This window comes from Rhipicephalus sanguineus, chromosome 6 (assembly GCF_013339695.2).
Source record: "Rhipicephalus sanguineus isolate Rsan-2018 chromosome 6, BIME_Rsan_1.4, whole genome shotgun sequence".
In the NCBI taxonomy this organism is placed as follows: domain Eukaryota; kingdom Metazoa; phylum Arthropoda; class Arachnida; order Ixodida; family Ixodidae; genus Rhipicephalus; species Rhipicephalus sanguineus.
Window position 1 is genome coordinate 133,642,645 of NC_051181.1, and position 16,846 is coordinate 133,659,490.

Consider the following 16,846-nt stretch of genomic DNA (forward strand, 5'->3'; position numbering starts at 1 on the left):
TACAATGTGCAAGCGATTCACACTGTAAACTGATAGCGGCGTCAACAGTCATCGGCCGTCGAGTAGTCTGATGATCGGCGGAGCGCATGGTCTTTTATAAAGTAAGAAGTATAAACCTTCTAGCGTTATCGCTGGTGCTCGCGTAAGCTCTCGAATGAACTGGACTATTCGCGGCCTGCGCGTAATCTTAACAGAATCACCTCAAATAATCGCGAAGATTCTGAAGCATTGCGGCGCGTCTTCGCCGAGCGTTAACAGTTTTTGTGGCTGAAACCCGAATACATCAAAATGAAGTTTATAAACGCTCGTGGCAAGATACTACAGAATGCCTAAACTGAAGTAAAGTAATGGCCAGCAAATAAGCGCACTTTCTCTCGCCAACTGTATTTTTAATGTCCCCTTCACTTTCATGTGAAAGATTAAAATGTAATCTATACTGTACATACACATCAAGGACAACGCCATTTCAGCCAGCAGCATTAACATTTAAATAACTTCAAACAGAAAACAAAGACAAAGAGATGGCAAAATACTTTATTGTGAGTAAAAAGACTTAGTAAAGTGGTTGTGAAAATGCACTGAGTAGGCACTTTGTGCCGAACAAAAAATAATATCTAAATAAAATACGTATGTGGAAATGCAATAGGCGCATGGTAGTGTCCTCTTTGTAACAAAAAAAAATTAAGCATGCTGCGTGGCAAAGTCGCTTGCCCTTAGTTCCGGATACGAAATGTAGCCGTCGAGATTTTTGTCAGCTAAAAGGGCAGAGTCCACGTAGCCTGAAATAAAAGGGAAAAAATCGGAACATTCATTGCGTCACGTGTACGTTGAGCGAAAACACATAACTCGTTCAAAATAAGAACGAAGACGGGCCCAAGAAAACGCCCGCATCTTGTGAAACTTTCGTTAAGCACTTAACAAACTTAAAAAGCAAGCATATCACTGATCAAGGTCGTAACAAAGTGAGGTCTCGGTATCTGTATGGATTAATTGTTCACTATGGAGTGTCGGCCTCAGCAGAAGGTTCTTAAATAGGTTCTTCTTAAAGGGGTACTGACACGAACATTTTGAATTGTCAAACGAAAGGCCAAGCACTCAAGTGCCTATAAAACGTGCTGGTAAGTGTGAGTGCCTCCTGAAAAATAGTTACATGCTGTTTTAAAAGCTAATTTCTGTTCCTACTGTACCTTAACGTCACGACACGGTATGAGATTCTCGTCACATGTTCGAGCAAGTTATCGTGACGTTTTCACGGCACGGTTGGTGACGCACAAGCAGCCATTTCGCATATTTCGGTGCCTAACGTCATCACAACTAGCCACACTAGTGCGTGACGTCACCAGAATTGACACTGTAGGCTGTCGTCACGCAAGTATCGATCTCAGTAGGCACGCCACGAGAAAATTGACTTTAATATCAAAGTAAAACATGTCATGAGCAATTCCTGAGGTTCACACTTGCGCAGAGCCATATCTGTATACAGGAGACTTGTATGGCGGAATGAAGTCAGTTTAGAAAATTAGTGTCAGCACACCTTTAGCAACGCGTTTACCTAACTTGGCGGTATTCCGTCCAGCTATTGAGTATAGTTCACACAAAGAACGCGTTTCAAAAGACACTTAGATTCAGTCACCCGACAGGTAACCGAACTTATTTTGTGATTATAATCTTGCTGGCTGCACGACTTCTCTGATACGTTTCTAATGCACCTCTAATACGATTTTCCCAAGAATTGGAGACACATACGTACACTGCGTATCGCGTATTATTCCTTCGAGCCCTGTATTGCCCGTTTCCACTTGTTACCCGCAAACACACTCTTTGAACGGTAAGCCATTCAAAGCGTTTGCAGACAGCTTTAGGCTTGGCGGGGCGATGCTTACAACATGCATATTTCAAAAGCATTTGCCCTGAATACGCCTCCTCTTTGGGATACGTATGCACCTTATTAAAAATAATTTCATTTTATCTAGATAATTTTTAAGATGGTACATTAAGCAGCGATGTTTTGCTGCGGAATGTTCACACGCCTCTCCCATTTAGGAAAGTCCCGAGCTATTCATACCACTTAAGATATCATCTCGGAGTAATGACTAGTGCGTAGTTATGCGGAAGCGTGCAAATCAAATATCTTCTCTAAAGTGTTATTCTCAAACTGGTGGCACAGCCGTTAACTATCCTCTCAGAGAGTGCTGGATAAGTTCAAGCTGTGCACAAACTGCAGCCATAGTTCACACGTAATGCGGATGCTATTGTTATTTTGTGCGAAATAACACGAGTCAAGACGGAAGCCTTCACTCCCTTCATGGTAATTTATGTAGCGGAAGGGTTCTTAGGTGGGCTAGTTGGGTTTATCAACACTGTGGCAGAACAGCGCAAAAACGCTTGATCACTATGGCAGCACAGCACTGTGTCCCGTTTTAGCAATGTTCTTCCATAACGTTATGTAGCAGTACAAATTTCCATAGACTTGTGAGCAATATGAGCTACACAGCAGGTCATTTGTCTGTTTATACACTTTTGGTTGCATTCATAGGCCGCATAGGCCCGAAGAACAGCTGAATATGCGAAAGAGCAACCTTTAATAAATGTTATGGTAAGATGAGTGTCAGGCGGAACAGACGGTGAACTCACTGGCGATGTCTGCCTCCGGTATTATTTCCATCTTGCCTTCCGCGTGTTCGCCTTCGTCATGGTGGCTAGTGTGGTACATGGCCGCCATCATCTCCTGACCGTCCAGAAGGTTGTTGTTGTCGAAGTCATGCATCCTGCGGCACGCAGAAGACAATAACATGATGGCATGCGAGTAACTGTAAATCTTAATGGTATCCTACGAATTAAGCAAGATTTTCGCTCGAAATACCACCGCAGTACCTGTAGTTTTGCGCCTCGATCGGTGCTCTAAAAAGCGGTTGTTCCAGAGGCACGTCGAATATGAAAGCACTTTGTTGGCCTTCACCGCAATGTCAAAATCGTGCGAGCGTAACGTCTGCGGTATCATGTATACCAATTCCCCGATAGCATTGTAAAGCAGCGTACTTGCAATGGCACTGCATTATTGAGCTCTCGTCGCAGCACCACCTACGACAGTTCCCAGGTAAGACGCAAAATATTCAGTGGGGAGAAGGGCTAATCTACAAAGCCGATAGATCCACAAATTTTAGCATTTAGTGCTCAAGACACCATCGATTTCATTATAAGTCTGTTCGGTTGTGTTCTAACTTGCTTGCTTTGAGGTTTATGGCACCTCGGCTACTATATGTTCTATATGTTCTATATGTTCTATATGTTTTTCCGGTTTCTATATGTTCTTCCCTAATACTTGACCTAAGTCAATAATAAGGGTCACTCCAATTTTTTCGTTAAATAACTCTCTTTAATGTCTCTTAATTTGATTTTTATTAACGTGATGCCGATATGTTCGTGCGCAACGTATCACAACAATACATGCCATACCCTACTGACACGTTCCGCAAGCCATTCCGATAATTTCATATGTTTTCACACAGAACATATATAGATTCCGTATACTTTACGTATATTTGTCACATACTTCCGGAAGAATCTTATGTAAGGTTCTGATAAGTTCATGTTTCTGTACAGAAACGAGTTTATCGGAATGTGATACGGAAAGTTTCAGCAGCGTAGTAAACATAATCGAGGCTACATTCAAAGGCAGAGGCCCTGAAGCTTCCTGATGTCAGTGGACAGATATATACTTCAATATAACCGCCCACTAGACAGTCTCCGTGAATACAGTCCGCTCGTTCAATGATTCCGCACCGCTTGCCGGAAGCGTTATAATCACTCTCACGGTTGTAAATTAAAAAAAAGCAAACATAGTGCCGCTTAAGTGTATACTGTGCAACGACTTGGATGCAGAACTGTATTAAACTACACATGCACATTACAGACGCAAGATGATGTGTCTTTGGATGCTTACCTGAAATAGTAGAATGACAACTCGTCCTGTGACATTACACCGGCGTTTCCAAGCTCAATCATCTTTGCGACGTCCCTTCTAATGTGACTGCAAGCGAAACAGATAGAAAAGACGTAAGAGAAAATGAAAAAAAAATGATATTCTGGTACACCCCGGTTCCCGTGTTGATTTCGGGGCATTCAGCTGTGTAATTAAAATAATTACGGGTTTCCGTTTGACTGATTGCTTCTTTAATCTTCACTGATACAGCACGAAATAGAACGTGTACATGTTGAAAAAACTTGAAGAAAATATTGTCGACACCACGTTATTAAATCTCCCGCTTTAAGTGTTTGCGGGCTAGTGTTTATCACTACGAGCCTCGGAGAAATTATTTCGCCTTGCAATGTTCATGCAATGGTAAAAAGAAAGAACGGAAGGCACTGCAACGAATACTCATTAAAAGGCGACATTTCCCACCTGCGGCGTAGCTCAATAGGCGAGCGAAAGGTCAGACACGTCGAAAGCGATTGCGCGGTGTAGCGAATAAAAGCAGTACTATAAATTACCAGCTACTTTTTTTTTAGCTATTCCGAAAGTAAAAAACCCCGAGTACGAACGTCAAGCAGAAACGAGTGGCACGCTGCGTATCATAAATCGTTGTTCGGTTGTCAATGCGGGGTTTCAAGGAAGATATACATAGCCTTTAAAATGTTATCATACCACCACGTCATAATTCGCTGAAGCGTAAGTAATGACTTAAAATTGAACATGCGTTACGTTTATTTCCTTAAAACAGGAGATATTGCTGCGTAATCCGTCGCCCAATTCCGTGACAGCTCCAAATGAGTAAGGTGAATGCATAGGCAAATGCTTAAGTTAAAATGCGTCTCTTAGTTCGTTTCCTTGTTTCAATTCAGAGTGATAGTTCACTTAGCCGCACTCCCGCCTCACGATGTTATCCGAGTACTTATTAACTATGTAGCACGAAATCACTCTTTCCACTAAGAAACACGCCGTGTTAACGCTATCAATAAATGTGCTAGACGCTGAAAGCTTGCACGTGGCTTCAAGCTTACAAATTGCGTGGCTTTCATTCACTGAACCGTAAATCCGTAATACAATTCCGTCATTCGCAACAAACGCATTCACGGCCCTGACTAGTAAATTATAACACATGGATCACTAGCTTAGCCAGGGCGTGGGGTATTAACACCTCCCCCCCCCCCCCCCCCCACCTTTCGAAACACTTAAATTTTACATGTTTGTGTATACACATACACGTACAAATATACATTAAGTATTTGACCCCCCCCCCCCCTCTCGCCGAAATAAAATTTCTGCCTATGCTCCTGAAAGGTACCTTAGCAATGTAGTATGGCTACGTGCAAAATGAAGGTGAAGCAACACAATGACACAATCGTGTAAGGTTTTCCCTCACTTCTTTTGTCCTATTGTCTTCCTTACCATGCCTAAAAATGTAACGTTTCTTCCGAGCCACCGGGTGCCTCGTTGCCCGTTAAGAAAATATAAACAAGCAATCTCAAGTCAAACGTTACTGCATTACGACTTCATCTAGTAATAACACTGGCCATCGCGTCGACAATGCACTCACCCCAAGTCGCGGGCAACTTGCACCGCGGACCATTTCTTGCGTAGCTCAGCCGCCTCGCCGCCGGCTGTGCTATCAGGTGGAGGCAGGTCTGCCGCCACAACGGCGAACAAAACAGTCGCACAAAAGCTGCAGCTCAGCGAGTGTCTGCATATTCTTTTCTTTCTCGCTTTTTCCAACGCAACTAGGCCGCACAAAAACAGCTGCCGTGCTACGCTCGACCACGTAACGTTCGCGCACTGCTTGCAGGAAAATCACCTCCTAGCAGCCACCGCAAGGACACACACGCTTCGCCAACGCTGATTCGCCGACGAATTTGAGCGGCCGAACGCCGCCGTGGCAGCCGTGCTTCAAGATTCACTCGCTTTTGAACCCTGACAGCAGCTGCCGATGTTAAGTGACGAACGCCACGCAGGCATCGGGGCGGAGCCACGTGGTGAGAGGTGCGCGATCGCGCGCGTACGAATATGCACACACGCGCACCGAGGCAAACACACGTGGAGTTCGCGCAGTGGAAGGAAAGCGTCAGCGTCTTTGACGCGTGTCTGCTGTGAGCGCTAGCGATAGACGGCTCTGCCCGCCATCTTTTGCTTTCTCCGAGGGCGCGCCCCGAAAGACGAGACCCGCGAGAAGAGGAAGAGGATGAGTGCGCGAACGAGAGGAAGAGATAGCGAAGAAAGTATAAGCTACGGCGGTATAAACGGCGGTTTCTCGTCTCCGGCCTTCAACCGTGCCTCCCACTGACAATCCTTCATCGGAGTCTTCTCTTCCTCCCATAGGGAATGACGTCGGTGCCAGCCGTTGCGACAGTTGCGACAAACAGCGAGCGTAGGCACAGCTGGAGAGCGTCAGCTTAATTGGCTGCAGACGAGGCTGCGGCTCTGGATACGGCTACGGCCGCGAGACGCGGGACGCTTTGAACGCGAAGCCATATCATGGGCTCGATCTTCGGTTATGGCGAAGCATGCAGGACTGGCTTCATACATACATATAAGGAAGATAATGTAATTGTCGGGGTTTTACGTTCCAAAGCCACGATATGATTATGAGGAACACAGTAGTGGAAGGCTCCAAAAATTTCGAGCATCTGGGGTTCTTTAACGTGCACCTAAATATTCGTACACGGGCCTCTAGCTATTCGCCTCTATCGAAACGCGGCCTCCGCGGCAGGGATTCGATCCCGCAACCTTCGGGTCAATAGCTGCGCACCTTAACCGCGCGGCAATCGCGATGGGTCTATAAGAAAGATGTAAAGGGATGACGATATGTAACGATGAAGATGCAAGTCACGTGTTGTGTTCACAATATCTAATGACGCTGTTGACTAGTTGGTAAACTTTAGTGGTAGCCACACGGTATGTTCATAAAACGTGAAACGTGTTAGCGACGCGAGTGTTGGCGCGCGCCTTTCTGTCGTTTTTAGGCCGAGCAATAACACTCGTTATCACGCTAATAACAGTGCTGATAACATATCTCCGCGTGTTTATACATCTACTGCAGCGCGTCGATGCAATTCATTTTAATAACACGGCGCAGTCGGGGCATTTGAACCCCAGTGTTCGTAATCCTGAAGCAAAGTGTGCGAGGGTAATTTTAACCTTGAGACTTGCCAGTTGTTATTTAATGGAAGCGCCAAACTGGATGGAAATAAATATTCACGTTTTACCATGCCCTGCAATGGAAATCAATTGCAATAAAACTTAAATTTAGGCCAACGTTGTAAGACAAACAAAATGCTATGGGTAACAGATTCAATCAAACATTTTGGAGTGTTCACAAAGTAGTGGGAATGACGAGGACGAAAACAAAACAAGTCACAGGGTTATAAACACTGTCTAGAAGAACCGACTCGACAAATGAAGATATTTATGACACAAATTTATTTTGGAGCTTCCGCTGCGAAACGGCAAGATCGTAGTCGCACACTAAAAAAATGATAGAAACTTTAATGCATGAAGGGGTGATAGTGGAATATAGGTATTGTATCGACAACATGTCCACGGGAGTTCTTAAAAATAAACAGAAAAAAGTAATAGAAACGTGCGCCTATCATGCGTTGGAGGGGAAGACGCTGGTTGGTACAAGGCTTCCGATTACATGAATGATAATTAAAACTGCTAAGATAATTGTTTCTCAGTGAAGAAACAACTGTATTGGGAGCCGACGAGTTAGAGCTCTAATTTTAGAAAAGATCGTCGAGCCAGGGAGGTCGACACACGAAATAGGAATCAGACGATACGAGTGACCATAGTGCGCGATACTTGCTTAACCTGTCGTTTTTCGTGCGCTCTGAAGGTTCTTTACTAAGAATGCAATACGACCTAGCCCGCCCATCCATCCCATTGCTTCATACGCTGATCCTTTTACACAGATATAAAACAACAGCTTCCTCTCAACAAGAGGGGGATGTGTTAACGCCGTCAAAGCTACCCAGTAAACTTTTCGACTATAAACCAGGTGGGGTCTTCTAAGCAATCGGTGGACGTTACCAGCTACGTTCAATGAAGACGCGTTTCGTCATGACAACGCTCGCACAAACTGTATGCCGTGACCACACCATTCTTAAATACTGTAAATCACAACATGGTGGAATGATGATGACACCGTAGCTTCCTCGTCGTCAAGATGTTGGTGCCTTCTATGGCTCGTCGTCGGACGAAGTCCGAAGCTCCGCGTACTCCAGGAATCCGTCGTTGTTCTTGTCAAAGTGCATCAGCGTGTCCACGGCCTCTGAAATGAGTGCGCGCAGTCGGCATTAGACTATGCATCCTGCCCTGAACTGTCGCAGGACCAGTTACACTGCAAACAAAAATTAGGCGAGGCGGTAGTTTTTTTTTTCTATTAGCTTATCACCCCTTAAACTCCCGTTCCCGAATAATTTATTATCGTGGTTTTGGGACGTAAAACCCCAGATATTATTATTATTATTATTATTATGAATAATTTACGACGCCATAGCGGAACGAAGATGGCATATGTCGTCATCATTGTACTGTCGTTGCTAAGCGACGGAGTATATAAACGACATGGCCGAATACGGCCATGCAAGCGTAGCCCGTTCATTCCAGGCATCGAAATAAAAGGTTATAGGAGTGTTTGGATGCACTTATGATTCGATGCGCGCGTAGCAAGGCATGGACATAATGGACGTATGCACAAAAACTCGGACGGTCCTTTACGCATTTGTCTAAGACGACTCGAAGGCGAAAGTCACCTTTTTCTTCGCAATCGACTATACTGATCCCCCCTACCCCTCGCAAAAGAAAAAAAGCTTTCTGTAACCAACGTGGTTTTGCAGTGCCTCTGGGATCGGCCCAACTTAGACTAAACGACGATGTCACGCGATAATGTCATCACGTGATACCGCATTATTTGACGTCATTATTACATCACAATTTTGGGCGACCTGTGACGTCATTATGCCGTCATACGGTATCGACATCATGTGATGATGATATTTTGCATCACTCGTGTTACCGCCGCCGATGTCACTTGTCGCGTTTGATGAGGCATCTAAGGTTTTCGCCTAAATAACGCTTGAAGCGCGAGCATCCGAAGTTATATTGAAAACGCAGCAGAAGGCTCGAATCTCGTAAACATATAAGAACACATACCAGGGAAAAGGATGCTTCATTTTATACTATCTTTCTGCTTACCTATTGTCTCGTTGATGGTGGGATCCTCTTCGGTCTTTTTAACGTTGTGTGCCACCATGTGTTTCATCGCGGTCAGCAGCTCCCAGCCGTCAAGCTTGTTGTTGTCATCGAAATCGTGCATGCTGCAATCCATACACATGTTATCAAGTCGCGTTTCACTTAGGCTTTTTTCTTTCCTCCCCATTTCTGAATCAAAATCCACAGAGGCTAAGTTAATGAACGACTACACAACCACCTGATCATTTGCCCATCCTTCATTGTAAGAATATTCGTAATGCTTTAAAGGGGATTCATCATCATGACAACCTTCAATAGGTCACATGTAGCTCTGTAATCTTTTCAATGATACCTGCACTTAACACATGAAAGTCGAGTCTTCTGTAAACGCACAATCTTGGTGCATCCAATGTCTGACAGTAGAGTTCGATAAAATAATGCCTTCAAATATGAAAGCAACAGTACGCAACCCTGTCACCAGATCAGCCAGTGATACTCTACACTAATTAACGCAGTAGCTACAGGTGTAATGAGAGATCTTGGAGGCGAAGCCCTATACCTTATATACCTTACAATTAAAAAATGGACCATTCGCGTTGAAGATATCCTTAGATGTTGTAGGGCTAGCAAGAAAATATAAGAGCAAAATTTACATTTTCGTAAATGTCAATTTCCTCCTCTATCCCGTTCTCGCACTGTTTTTTCGCCGAAGTAACTTGTACCACTGGTGCTTCAAGGTACGCTTCTGTTAAAAGAACTAAGTTAACCAGTCGGTCAAGCCAGCGCGCCATGGACTTACCGCATGAAATAAAACATCGTCTCGTCTTCCGTCAGCTTGCCCTCGATTTGCAGATCTGTGATTGTCTTGAGATCTTCTTTGAGGTGCCTGAGCGAAAAGGTTAAGAAAAAAAATATTGCACGCCTGTCTTGATAGAACAGCGAATTACTTTACATTGTTTACTCACACATTAACTTAATAATATGATGTTTAATTTTCCCAATATGTATTCCTTTGCAGCATGCATATATATATATATATATATATATATATATATATATATATATATATATATATATATATATATATATATATATATGTGTGTGTGTGTGTGTGTGTGTGTGTGTGTGCGTGTGTGCGTGTGTGTGTGTGTGCGCGTGTGCGTGTGCGTGCGTGTGTGTGTGTGTGTGTGTGTGTGTGTGTGTGTGTGTGTGTGTGTGTGTGTGTGTGTGCAACACACAGCATTGTGTTCCTTAAAGCGAAAGAATTGGTATGAATTGCTGAAATTCCGTGTAAAAAGCGTCAATTTTCACTAATGTTATGGTAAACAATTGCAAGTGTTTGCGACACACTTCTGTTGTGTTTCGTGTGGTGCATTCGCAGAAACTCACTCTATTCGCTCCTTAAGTTAATCAATACGCTTTTCGTGCCGCGCGATAAAATTCCTCTCTAGACCACCCCAAGAGGAACAAGTTGAAGGCCGTCAGGACCACTTGCAGTCCATTGGAGGGCGCCACCACGCCCCACCAGCCTCCTGAAAGATGTGTCCCGAATAACGTATCGACTGACAACATTAGTTGAGGTCGTGCCTCTGACAGCTCCAATGAGATAAATGAGATGCGTAATAAATTGTCCGACTGTAAGGAATAGGATGCTTTTTGTTGCATTGAAAGTGGTTAAGTATTATAAAACTTATGAACAATTGTTAATAGAGAGTCACTTTCCGCCTACCCTGCGCATGCACTCCTGACCCGAAGGTCGCGGCTCCGATCCCGGCCGCGGCGGTCGCATTTCGATAGAGGCGAAATGTTTGAGGCCCGTGTACTTAGAATTATGTGCACATTAAAGAACACCAGATGGTCGAAATTTCCGGTCTCTCATAATCATGTCGTGGTTTTGGGACGTAAAACCCCAGATATTATAATTATTGCGCATGCACTTTCGTTTATCCGGCCTGTCCCGAGTCGAAATGTCAAAATAATAAACGTTTCTTTTTCTTCATGTGCCTCCTTTCGTTACGACCATCTAAAACTGTATGTGTACATGTATAAAAGAGAGTTTTTACACAAGCGATATTGGTGCTGCAAGAAGTTTAGTAAAATTTCGAGGTGTAATCCTTCGCAATGTATTCAGTTTATTTTTTTCTTTTTGGCATTTTGCTTGCGGTGACTACAAAAGTTCGGTCTCCTTAAATATGCACATAAAAATACATGCAGCTTTGTTTCGAAAAAAAGAAATCGCGTAGTTTGCACTGCAGGCGCAATGCTAAAGAGACAGCGGAGCTGATGAGCACCTCTGTAGCCCTGGCGTTTGCTGTTTTGATAAGTTTTGCAAATTGCTTCTTTCTGTCTTCCTCCATTTTCTTTCTTCTTCTCTCTGTTTTTTCTGTCTTCTTTTCTGTGTTTATTTCTATTTATATATTTCTCTATTTCTTCCTCTTTCATCCCTTTATTTCTCTCTCTCTCTATTTCTCCCTTGCTTCCTTCTTTCTATTCTATGCTTTACTCTCTCCCTCCTCCTTTCCCTCCTCACCATCACAGCTCTGCTCCTCGCGCTCACTTCCCTTTCCCACCCCCCCCCCTTGCTACACTATACTATACAAGGCTATGATGTGCAAATCAGTTCTGCGGAATCCCGCAAGGTGGCGGAAGGGTTAAGAAAGGGAAAATAGACAACCACCCATTTGTAGCACGAAGCCACAAAGAAATCCGTATGGATTTCCTTGCGGCTTCGTGCTACAAACGGGTGGTTGTCTATTTTCCCTTTCTTAAGGCTATGATGTGCTCTGCTAGCGTGCCTGGATAGCCGAGTGGTTAAGACGCTCGCCTTCGGGTCAAGGGTACGCGGGTTCGAATCCCGCCTCGTGAAGAAATTTTTTTCGCCAAGAGTTTCTCTCTTACTCTCTCTTTATATCTCTTTCTTTCTCTCTCTCTCCGTACTCGTTCTCTCATCTATCAGAGTTATTACGGGCCACGCCGGAGAAATCGGCGCACGTGTTCTGGGAGCGAAGCAGAAGAGGATTAAGAAGAGGATGTAGAGAGCGCGTGCCGGTTCATGATTATGATAATTTCTGTTTCCTAAAGACATATTACGGAGACCTTAATTAAACAGCCTCGCTGTTAAGATGGTTGACGATTTAGAGTACTACGTGCGCTCTACTATGGGCGAACTTCCCATCGAAAAAAGTTCAACTACTTTGCTATTTTACAAGGCGTGAGTGAATCTTCAGGATTCCGCTCCTTGAATGACGGTCTCACTTTGCTGAGCCCCCACTTACAAGCCAGTATATCGGAGCTCTCTCTCGCGTCCAGTTGAAAAAGAAAAACCGAATTACGCTTCATCTTGTTTATGTTGTTTATATCACGGGCGTGTCGCCATGGTCTTTATTTTATTGTAGTTTGGTTTTTTGCATTCACGCTGTCCCGAAATAAAAACTTCAAGGGCTCGGTTGCGCCAAGGAACCGTCAATATATTGCGTTGTGGAGTACTTGCTGTCGGGCTAGTCGGTTCCTACTTTGCACTGACCATAAAACTGCGGTCACTTAGCGCGAAACGAGCGCAACAGCGAGTACTTCCGAGTTGCACATATTCTATTAAGGCGAAAGCCTTATATTCCTCATCAAACGCGAAAATTGACCGTCGGCGTCGTCGTTCCGCAGCGTCGGGGACAGCGCGAGTGATGGGAAAAATCATCATCACACGATGACGTCACCATATGACGTAATCACGACGTCACAAATCGCCAGAACTTGTGGCGTCATTATGTCGTCACAGTGACATCACGTGACGTAACATCACATGATGACGTCATCATATGACATCGTAGCTTGGTCCAAGGTGGGCTGATCACGGAGGCAGTGCGAAATCCCGTTAGGTGCAGAAAGCTTTCGAGGGGGGGGGGGGGGCAGGGACAATACATCGACTTATAGAAGAAAAGCAAGATGGCTTTCCCCTTGGAGTCGTCTTAGGTGAATGCATAAGTGACCCCGTGAGTTTTTGCTCACCTTGCTCCTTACCCTGTTCTTTTCATTACTTTTTTTTTGAGTAAGCGTGAGGTTTTTACGTCCCACAACCGCGATACGATTATGAGGAATGCTGTAATGGAGGGCTCCGCAAAATATGACCATCTGGTGATCCAAGTACACGGGCCTCCGACAGTTCGCCTCCATCGAAATGCGGCCGCCGCTGCTGGGATTAGATTCCGCGACCCTTTTATCTTTCTTTTTTTCATTTTGTTTTTCGTTGTTTCGCGCTATCTTACCATAGTTCTATGGCCATACACACTTAGAGTTTAGTCTAATAATAAGAACACGACGATGTTGCGCTGAAAACACATGCTCCGAATATTTCCTGGGTGCCGTGATCATTGACAAGATTAGTTCTTTATATTCAAGGCCCATTTAAGATCCAACTTTATAGATCAGCCTCAGGATGTCATTATTTTAACCTGGTTAATAAATTGAGATAGCCAGCGTTCTGATCGGTGCACAAATAGGAAAGTTCACTCATATGCAGCGCCACACGGAGCCTTCCAACTGCATCTTAAGCCAGTGATAACTCGTACAGGCGTCCACACTTCTGGCTGTACCTTTTGAGTTTTACCTAAGCAATTAAGGTAAGCTACAATTTTGCCTCATTGCTCGCTTTTTGAGGCAATGCCTTGTCGTGAAGACTGCTTATATGGCGGCTTATAGGGCACCTACATTTATTTCAGCGACAGCGCCATGCTCAGTAGCTCCCCAGACGGTAGAGCCTGAAACTTTACGGTCGTTAACAATGTATCTACAGTAAAGTTGAAAGCCGGGCGAGTTCGTGACAGTTCATCTTAAAGTGTGAGGCAGCGCACGGAAAGAAGACAAACGGAAGAAACGATTCGGGATGATGTCTTAACACACGACTGTTAGGACACAATATGTCCCTAAAAAACAACACTCATTCGCGCATTAAAGAGCATTGCCCAGAATGTGGTTGCATACCACCTTTCAGTAAACGAGAAACACTTTCAAATCATATGGATCAGCTGAATATAGAAATAATTGAAGCATTCCATATCCGTAAACGAAAAGATAATTGTATAAGCAAACAGTCAATTGTGCTTAACAACAGTGAAGATTCATTTTTCAAGGAACAACGTAAAAAGTTCTCGATTTATCAATGAAAGTCATTGTTACACGCGTACGCTTGTTTGCATGTGTATTAACCCAGTTCTTTCGAATTAAACTGGTTGCGAGTGCAGCGGTGGTCCTGTCGAATCGCTTCGTCCTTTTGTGTCTTCTTTCCGTGAGAACGTTAGGATGAGTTAACTACAAAGCACACGAGTGCTGAGTTGCGGATAAAGAAAGGTGGAATATCACAGCAGTTGTTAGGTCCAAGATAAGCACCGTACTGAATAATGCACTGTCCCGGGTTTTTTTTTTTTTTTTGTAGCTGGTATTGGTCAAAATCTTTGCTTCCAAAACATGCCAGAGGCTCAAGGATATAAAATTCCTTGCAAGTCCCGCGCTCCAGAAAGAGGCGTGTACTACAGTCTGAATCACGCTTGTCGAGTGGCCAGTCGGCCACAAGTGAGCTGGGGTTTTTGCAAAAATATGCAAAGACCGACGCCGTTATGATACCAATATCCATGCATGAACAGAAGCTTAAAGCTAATGTAAGGTGCAGCTGTAGACGGCGCAAGCTTCCGAAGCCACGCGCTTGACCCCTCTAGGCAGTGGCGTAGCCAGGGGAGGATGGGGTGGGTGTCACCCCGACCCCCCTCCCGCAAAAATAAAGCGAATTCTGGCTATAGGCTACTGACTTGTGATCCAGATTGTACGACTGTATATACACACGCGTACTTTCTTCTCTCACTTACTCGATATCGTGGATTATGTCCCTCCTTCCGAATTTGTGACGAATTTGCGCCGCTTTGTCGCCTCCGTCTAGAGCGGCCGCCACCGGGAATGCACAGCTCACAGCAAGTAGGCACAACGCGGCCAGCACCGGTGTCCTCCGGCCGGCAGCCACACAAGCGAGCGTCGACCGCATCACGCGCACAAAAAAAGAAGCACACAAGACGATCGATCGCACAGCTAAAACACAGAAACAGAAGCTCCTCCTTGACGGGCTTTTGTTCTGCCCCTTTGGCAAGTTTCACGTCCTATGGCGTAGTACAGCGTATAACAAACTGCCTGGGAACTCCAAGAAGATCCGACGGCGGATTTCAGTGCCAGGTGTGGGAGCTTGGGCTCTCTTTCAACGCTGCTGCCGGCGGAGGCACGAAGGAGGGTGTAGCGGACACGGGTAGCCACGTTGGACACTTGATAAGAGGAACGTCAGAACACGTGATAAGCACGTCGACTGAGAAAGCCTCCAGATAAGCGACGACTGCCTCCGCAGCCGCCGCTCGTTGCAGGAAGAAGCTATAGCCCCTCTTCGTCTAGCAGCTTGGCACGGAAAGTCATTCGGCGTGGCCCCTCTCTTACGACTTGCAGCAGGTGGTGTTTGTCACATCGGGAAAAGCTAGTGCCTCTTACCTGCGTTGCTATACGAAGGCCAGCAAACGCCCGGCGCTGGGGCACCTTTTATTTTACTCTTTCTTGTCCTCGCCACGTTTTCTTACCTTTGCATAACACGCACGTGCGTTGTGTCTGGGTTGAGGCAATTAGGAGTTCCTTCTAGTAGCACGAGTGAAGAGAAACCGACTTAACCATGAGCGCCAGCCTCGTCAATTTATTTATATTCTATACTAGTGTCCACTACGCGATGAGTTCGATCATAGCGCGAAAGGTAATCAACGTAAGGGTTTCTCTAATGGTTAGGAATGTCACCGAAATTCTGAGAATTGTCTATACTAATGCGTAAGAATTCCTCGGCTCGGCTGTTAGTTGGATGGTTTTTTTATTACTTATTTTCCTGTATGCCTACCCGTCGCTTTTCAGGTACCTCTGTACTTCGGAGGTATAGGGTTCGATACCCTACATGCCCCAGAGAAAACGAAAGTTTGAGCCCCGACAGACTTAATAACTCGTGGGTTTAAGTCGCCAATCATTATGTACCACTACATGTCTACCTCGCATTTTCGGTAAAGCCGCGCGATTTCCGGCGGGATGTTTTTTTTTTTTTAAGTGCCACCCCACATATGCCTCGTATCTACATTTCCAATGTTATAACTTTGCCCTTTCAGAAGTTTTCTAATTATCACATTCATACACCATTTCCATATTGCCACCTGTAGTAGTGGGTTATATGCAAAGGCAGAGGCACAGGCCACAAAAGAACGAAGTGCGCGCGCTGTCCCCTTTGCGAACAAGCAGCAAAAGGGAACAAGCAAGCAAGCATAACCGACGCGTTTGGTAAGAGCCCTGTTGCTCTACGTTGAATAAACCCTACCTAGTCCTCTGAAGCGACGTGACAATATATTTCCCAAGCATTTCCTACGGAGCGCTATGCATTCCTTTAGGAAGGTCTTTCTTTTTTCGATTTCTTTTTATGTTCTACTTTCTAAGGACCACCGTAAAGTTGCCAATCGTTTAGAAACTGCGGTGTTGTAAGGTTGTAGTGGCATCAAAGCGACCGCATCAACTGAGCCGGAACGCTGTCATAACCGGCTTTCTTGTATATCTTTCTCTCGCTCTCTCTCTTTTGTTTCGTTGCTGTTTTTTTTTCCTTTCTTTGTTTTC

The 16,846-nt window shown here is 44.8% G+C and overlaps 2 protein-coding genes across 2 annotated transcripts; both read right to left on the reverse strand.

Moving 5' to 3' along the window:
• Window positions 1-516: 516 nt before the first annotated feature.
• On the reverse strand, window positions 517-6,081 carry LOC119396464 (multiple coagulation factor deficiency protein 2 homolog). Its single transcript, XM_037663680.2, has 4 exons — window positions 5,538-6,081; window positions 3,944-4,030; window positions 2,635-2,768; window positions 517-779 (listed from the first exon to the last, which is right to left on the reverse strand). The coding sequence occupies exons 2-4, from the start codon at window positions 4,003-4,005 to the stop codon at window positions 682-684; spliced, it is 294 nt and encodes a 97-aa protein (XP_037519608.1). The 5' UTR covers window positions 4,006-4,030; window positions 5,538-6,081; the 3' UTR covers window positions 517-681.
• Window positions 6,082-7,423: 1,342 nt separating this feature from the next.
• Window positions 7,424-15,460, reverse strand: LOC119396461 (multiple coagulation factor deficiency protein 2 homolog). Its single transcript, XM_037663678.2, has 4 exons — window positions 15,040-15,460; window positions 9,987-10,073; window positions 9,191-9,312; window positions 7,424-8,264 (listed from the first exon to the last, which is right to left on the reverse strand). The coding sequence occupies exons 1-4, from the start codon at window positions 15,210-15,212 to the stop codon at window positions 8,173-8,175; spliced, it is 474 nt and encodes a 157-aa protein (XP_037519606.1). The 5' UTR covers window positions 15,213-15,460; the 3' UTR covers window positions 7,424-8,172.
• Between the last annotated feature and the right edge of the window lie 1,386 nt (window positions 15,461-16,846).